Source organism: Amphiprion ocellaris, chromosome 11 (assembly GCF_022539595.1).
Source record: "Amphiprion ocellaris isolate individual 3 ecotype Okinawa chromosome 11, ASM2253959v1, whole genome shotgun sequence".
NCBI classification, from domain to species: domain Eukaryota; kingdom Metazoa; phylum Chordata; class Actinopteri; family Pomacentridae; genus Amphiprion; species Amphiprion ocellaris.
This window is the reverse complement of record NC_072776.1, coordinates 36,448,548-36,455,499: the sequence shown is the minus strand read 5'-3', so window position 1 is coordinate 36,455,499 and position 6,952 is coordinate 36,448,548. Positions and strand designations below refer to the sequence as shown.

The 6,952-nt window shown below is 46.2% G+C and overlaps 1 protein-coding gene across 10 annotated transcripts in view; it reads right to left on the bottom strand.

The window, feature by feature from the left end:
• Positions 1 to 6,728, bottom strand: part of si:dkey-230p4.1 (trichohyalin) — a 47,664-nt gene extending 40,936 nt beyond the window's left edge. For 5 of the 10 annotated variants that reach the window (XM_055015345.1, XM_055015349.1, XM_055015347.1 and 2 more), the window contains exons 1-9: positions 6,408 to 6,728; positions 4,095 to 4,252; positions 3,856 to 4,023; positions 3,187 to 3,264; positions 2,263 to 2,333; positions 2,026 to 2,191; positions 1,829 to 1,935; positions 660 to 1,055; positions 1 to 88 (exon numbers count right to left, since the gene is read on the bottom strand). The exon at positions 1 to 88 is cut by the window's left edge and continues 39 nt beyond it. In XM_055015345.1, coding sequence (XP_054871320.1) covers positions 1 to 88; positions 660 to 1,055; positions 1,829 to 1,935; positions 2,026 to 2,191; positions 2,263 to 2,333; positions 3,187 to 3,264; positions 3,856 to 4,023; positions 4,095 to 4,235 — 1,215 coding nt within the window. In that variant the 5' untranslated portion in view covers positions 4,236 to 4,252; positions 6,408 to 6,728. The remainder of the gene's footprint in view (positions 89 to 659; positions 1,056 to 1,828; positions 1,936 to 2,025; positions 2,192 to 2,262; positions 2,334 to 3,186; positions 3,265 to 3,855; positions 4,024 to 4,094; positions 4,253 to 6,407) is intronic. The other 5 variants (XM_055015348.1, XM_055015354.1, XM_055015346.1 and 2 more) reach the window with 4 other exon arrangements.
• Positions 6,729 to 6,952: the final 224 nt, after the last annotated feature.

Here is a 6,952-nt window from a genome sequence, read left to right as displayed (position 1 = left end):
CACCGATTCCCTGAGTCTCTCAGCCTGCTTCTCCATCACCTCCTTCTGAAGGACCTCCTCTTGTAGTGAGCAAGAGAGCTCCACAACCCTTAAGACAAAGAGACAGAGCTCTACAGTCATTCATTAAAGAGAGATAGAGCTCTACAATCATTCATTAAAGAGATAGAGCTCTTCAATCATTAAAGAGAGAGTTCTACAATCATTCATTCAAGAGAGTTAGAGCTCCACAATCATTCATTAAAGAGATAGAGCTCTACAATCATTCAATAAAGAGAGCTAGAGCTCCACAATCATTCATGAGAGAGATAGAGCTTTACAATCATTCATTAGAGAGATAGAGCTCCACAATCATTCATTAGAGAGATAGAGCTTTACAATCATTCATTAGAGAGATAGAGCTCCACAATCATTCATTAGAGATAGAGCTCCACAATCATTCAATACAGAGAGATAGAGCTCCACAATCATTCATTAGAGAGATAGAGTTCTACAATCACTCATTAGAGAGATAGAGTTCTACAATCACTCAGAGAGATAGAGTTCTACAATCACTCATTAGACAGAGCTCTACAATCATTCATTAGAGACAGACCTCCACAGGGCTGGATGTTGATGAAGAATCTGATCTTGAAAAAACTGAGAACATCAGAAACTTTTACCGCTGTTGCATCTGTGCAACTTCAGCCTGATGGATGAGCTGCAACTCTGACAGAACCTGCTGCTGCTCCTCCTCCATCTTCACCTTCTCCTCCTGCATCTTCTCCTCCTGCATCCTCTCCTCCTCCACCTTCTCCTCCTGCATCTTCTCCTCCTCCATCTTGTCCTCCTCTCTGTGCTCCAGGTCTCCTAAGGTGAAGGTTTCCAGGGTGGAGGAGCAGATGGGCGGAGGTGCAGCAGCCGAGGAGTCCAGAAGAGGTAGGACCAGGGTGGAGGACAGAGGAGGCAGGTCAGAGAGCAAGGAAGTGTGAGGAGCACCGAGCCTCATGGAGGAGCCACAGCTGGAGAGGAGGGACGAAGAAAGACGAGAAAACTCTGCCCTCAGCTGCCACAGATCCCTGCAACACAGAGACAGGATGGTCATCTGATGGTCATCTGATGGTCAACTGATGGTCATGTGATGGTCATGTGTTGGTCATCTGATGGTCATCTGATGGTCATGTGTTAGTCATCTGATGGTCATCTGATGGTCATGTGATGGTCATGTGATGGTCATGTGTTGGTCATGTGATGGTCATGTGTTGGTCATGTGTTGATCATATGATGGTCATGCGTTGGTCATCTGATGGTCATGTGTTGGTCATGTGATGGTCATGTGATGTCATCTGATGGTCATGTGTTGGTCATGTGTTGGTCATCTGATGGTCATGTGTTGGTCATGTGATGGTCATGTGATGGTCATCTGATGGTCATGTGTTGGTCATGTAATGGTCATGTGATGGTCATCTGATGGTCATGTGTTGGTCAAGTGTTGGTCATCTGATGGTCATGTGTTGGTCATGTGTTGGTCATCTGATGGTCATGTGTTGGTCATCTGATGGTCATGTTTTGGTCATCTGATGGTCATGTGTTGGTCAAGTGTTGGTCATCTGATGGTCATGTGTTGGTCAAGTGTTGGTCATCTGATGGTCATGTGTTGGTCATGTGTTGGTCATCTGATGGTCATGTGTTGGTCATCTGATGGTCATGTTTTGGTCATCTGATGGTCATGTGTTGGTCAAGTGTTGGTCATCTGATGGTCATGTGTTGGTCAAGTGTTGGTCATCTGATGGTCATGTGTTGGTCATGTGTTGCTGTAGCGGAGCAATGTGATTGGGTGCAGTAGATGTACCTGTCTGCGGCGGTCTTCAGGGTGTAACAGTGCCGCCTTAGAGAGACCACAGACCTCCACACTGACAGCAGCTGAGCCTGGTGCTGACCCACATGACCCGACCGACACTAAACAAACACAAACATAAACAGATAAACAGATAAACAACGTGTCAGTGTGACAGCGGCTCAGCGCCACCTTCAGGTCAAACTGCTGACCTCCCTCTCTCTCTGCCAGTCTGCCTCCCTCTGCTCTGCCTCCTCCGCAGCTGTCGTCCAATCAGCCGTCAGTTTCTGAAGGTCCTCCCTCAGGGCCCGGTTGGCCCGCCCTGATTGGCTGAGCTGCTCCCGGAGGAGAGCGTTGGTGTCGGCCAAACCAACAGACCTGAGGACAGACACACCTGGTGAGGTCATGGCGGTGATGTCACTACAGCATGAGTGGACAGGTGAACACACCTGTGCTGTTCCTCCTCCAGCCTGATGAGGGCGCTCTCCAAGGAGTCACTGTGCTGCTCTCTGATCCTCCGCTGCAGACACACAACAGACACAAAACAGACACCCAGCAGATACACAACAACAGACACACAGCAGACACACAACAGACACACAACAACAGACACAAAACAGACACACAACAACAGACACAACAGAAACACAGCAGACACACAACACACACAACAGACACACAACAGCTGTAACATCTGGACGATGCAGGGGGCGTACTAGTACTGCTGTTAGTACTGCTGTAGTACCGCTGTAGTACTGCTGTTAGTACTGCTGTTAGTACTGCTGTTAGTACTGCTGTAGTACTGCTGTTAGTACTGCTGTTGTACTGCTGTAGTACTGCTGTTAGTACTGCTGTAGTACTGCTGTTAGTACTGCTGTAGTACTGCTGTAGTACTGCTGTTAGTACTGGTGTAGTACTGCTGTTAGTACTGCTGTTGTACTGCTGTTAGTACTGCTGTTAGTACTGCTGTAGTACTGCTGTTAGTACTGCTGTAGTACTGCTGTAGTACTGGTGTAGTACTGCTGTTAGTACTGCTGTAATACTGCAGTAGTACTGCTGTAGTACTGCTGTTAGTAGTGCTGTAGTACTGCAATAGTACTGCTGTAGTACTGCTGTTAGTACTGCTGCAGTACTGCTGTTAGTACTGCTGTTAGTACTGCTGTTAGTACTGCTGTTAGTACTGCTGTAGGACTGCTGTTAGTACTGCTGTAGTACTGCTGTTAGTACTGCTGTTAGTACTGCTGTAGGACTGCTGTAGGACTGCTGTAGGACTGCAATAGTACTGCTGTTAGTACTGCTGTTAGTATGGCAGTACTACTGCTGTAGTACTGTTACAGTACTGCTATAGTACTACAGTACTACTTGTATCTCACCTCAGTGCTGATCAGCTGTGTGTGTTCATCCTCCACCTGAAGCTCCAAACGTTGACATCGATCCCTGTACTCCAACACCTGCAGTATTCACCAGTACTAGTCAGTATTCACTAGTATTAGTCAGTATTCACTAGTATTAGTCAGTATTCACTAGTGCTAGTCAGTATTCACTAGTACTAGTCAGGACTCACCAGTACTAGTCAGTATTCACTAGTACTAGTCAGTACTCAACAGTACTAGACAGTATTCACTAGTAATAGTAACTAGTACTAGTCAGTATTCGCCAGTACTCATCATTACTAGTCAGTATTCACTAGTATTAGTCATTATTCACAAGTACTAGTCAGTATTTACTAGTACTAGTCAGTATTCACCGGTACTAGTCAGCATTCACCAGTACTTGTCAGTATTCACTAGTACTAGTCAGTACTCACCAGTATTACTAGTACTAGTAAGGGTACCACAACAGACTATTATTTATTGATGAATCAATCAGATATTTTACAGATCATTCGATTCATCTGTTTAAACTGAAACCAATAAAACTGATCAGTCACTGATCTGATTATTGATCACCGGTCAGCACCCGGTTCAGATTAACAAGTCCTGGTTCTGATGGTCCTGGTTCTGGCCCACAGTGCCCTCCAGAACCAGAACCCTGGCCCTGACCTTGTCCTGGAGCCGGTGGATGAGCAGCGCCTGCCGGGCCTCCCTCTCTCTAGACTCCCTCAGCCTCCTCCTCCACTCCCTCTCCTCCCCCTCAGAGGGGCCGAGCGCCGGACACACCGATTGGCTGAGCTGTAGAGAGTGTAGAGAGAGAGGTGATGATTGGCTGAGCTGTAGAGAGAGAGAGGTGATGATTGGCTGCTGCTGATCACATGAAGCCCCCCCCCCGGCCCCCTCCTCACCCGCTGACTCAGCGCCCTACTCCTCGCCTGAAGCTCCACCCCCTCAGCTCGACTGTCCGCCAGCGCCTCCTGCAGGCGACGCACTTCCTGTTGGAGCTCCGCCTTCTCCTGCTGCCAGCCAATCAGCAGCTCTGACTCCATGCTGGCAGCTCACCTGTCTGAACAGATTCTGAGGATTATTGATCTGAGTGATGTCAGTGATTATCGATCAGTAAACCAGATCAGATAATCAATGATCAGCAGATGTTCTTCATGCTGACTCCAGGTTCCAGCAGGAAGCTTCATACAGGATCCAGAATAATTATCTGGTTTCTGAGCGTGTTGGCAGCAGATACTCTGGAAGCAACTCCTCCTAACGCCTCCATCCCAGAGGAGGTCCAGTTGCTCCAGAGTCCAGAGAAGAACCCGTTATGGGTTCTCTGAGATGAATCTGGACCACCTGCAGACATCAGATCCTCAGAGCTGGACTCATGAAGGATTCCTGCTGAAGACTCAGAACCAATCAAACTTGGTTTTAGTTCAGGTCATTCAGGTTCTAGTTTGGTTCTTCTGAGCATACTAAGGTTAATCATGGAGTTCCTCAGGGTTCTGTCTTAGGACCAATACTGTTCACATTATACATGCTTCCCTTAGGCAATATTATTAGGAAGCACTGTATTAATTTCCATTGTTATGCTGACGACCCTCAATTGTATTCATCTATGAAGCCAGATGAAACTAATCAGCTAGCCAGACTGCAAGATTGTCTTAAGGACATAAAGACCTGGATGACCTATAATTTCCTACTACTAAATTCAGACAAGACTGAAGTCATTTTATTTGGCCCCAAACATCTTAGAAAATTGCTTTCAAAGCATATAGTTCCTCTGGATGGTATTACATTGGCCTCCAGTACTACTGTGAGGAACCTTGGCGTTATTTTTGACCAGGACATGTCCTTTAACACACATAAAACAAATCTGTAGGACTTTCTTTTTTCACCTGAGAAATATTGTGAAAATTAGGAACATCCTGTCTCAGAGTGATGCAGAAAAACTAGTCCATGCATTTGTTACTTCTAGGCTTGACTACTGTAATTTCTTATTATCAGGTTGTCCCAATAGCTCTCTGAAACATCTACAGCTGATCCAAAACACTGCAGCCAGAGTACTGATGGGAGTTAGCAAGAGAGATCATATTTCTCCTATACTGGTTTCTCTTCATTGGCTTCCTGTTAAATATAGAATTCAAAATCCTTCTTCTGACATATAAAGCTCTTAACAACCAATCTCCATCATATCTTAAAGACCTGATAGTACCATATTATCCTAGCAGAACTCTTGGCTCTCAGACTGCAGGCTTACTTGTTGTTCCTAGAATCTCTAAATGTAGAATGTGAGGCAGAGCCTTCAGTTATCAGCTTCTCTCCTGTGGAACCAGCTCCCAGTCTGGGTTCTGGAGGCGGACACCCTCTCTATTTTTAAGACCAGGCTTAAAACCTTCCTTTTTGACAAATCTTATAGTTAGGACTGACTGGGGGACCCTGAGGGGGTCAGCTGGAGTCTTCCTCTTGGACGTCCCTTAGTTCTGCCCCTAGTTCTGCTGCTACAGGCCTAGGCTGCTGGAGGACCTCTCTGGATGCACTGAGCCCTTCTCTATCTACCATTAGATTTAATATATATACCATCATTGCATAACACTCACTCTGTTTCTCCCTGTGTCCTTTCTCTGAGTGTCCCTGATCCCAGAGCTGGATGCTTCAGATCTGTGGTGGTTCTCCCACCAACTGGCCTAATCTCCATCTGTGGGATGCTGCTGCTGCTGACCTTCCTCCAGCCCACTGCTTCCAGCTGCCCATTTCCATCAATCTACTCTGCATCACCCTCACTATACTTGATTTGCTCATCTACTTACTGTTTGAATGTTACTACCAGCTATATATGTAGTATATTTATGCCAGAGCCATACACCATAGCAGTAAACTAGGAATCAGTTTCAATGTTAGCTTCTACTTTGTATGTATCATCTATCTGATCATACATGTATCCAACTGTTATATGTTCCTTGTTCCCCACCCCCCTCTACAGTGTGTTAGTTGTATACTTGTTGTGTAGTTGTTGTGTTAGTTGTGTAGTAGTTGTATACTAGTTATGTAGTTGTGTGTTAGTTGTGTACTAGTTGTGTACTAGTTCTGTAGTTGTGTACTAGTTATGTGTTAGTTGTGTAGTTGTGTACTAGTTGTTTTAGTTGTATACTAGTTGTGTACTAGTTGTGTACTCGATGTGTGTTAGTTGTGTACTAGTTGTGTGTTGCTATCAGAACCGGACCACTCACCGGTCCTTCCTTCCTTCCTCCAGCGGGTCTCTCTCATCTCTCTGCCGGCTCCGGGCTCCGGGCTCCTCTCTTCGCCTGCTACCTGTGCAGGTGATCGGTGTCGGTAATCCGTTTATGTTGGACGTTAATCTGCCGTTAAAGTGCAGTGGCAGCAGCTACCGAACCGGACTGGACCGGTTCCTGCTTCTTCCCGTCCGGCTGCTGGAGAACCGGGACTCAACGGTCAGAAGTCAAAGCTTGACCCGGTTTAAGGGCAGAACTCCACAGGTTCCTCCGGAGAACTAGCGGCGGCTGTCCGCACTTTCAAACCGGGAGCCTCACCCTTTACCCGGACACTGACGGTCAGCTGACCCGCTGGAAGCCACGGAGGGCCGGGTCACAGCGACACCTAGCGGCCGGAGGCTGTAGCACAGCCAGATTCATGATCAATAAATATTATTTACACTGATGAAAATATTTACTGATAATTTATACATCTTACCCTGGCTCCAAGTTAATGCAAAATATAAATATTATTAATAATAAAATAGAATAATAATAATAAA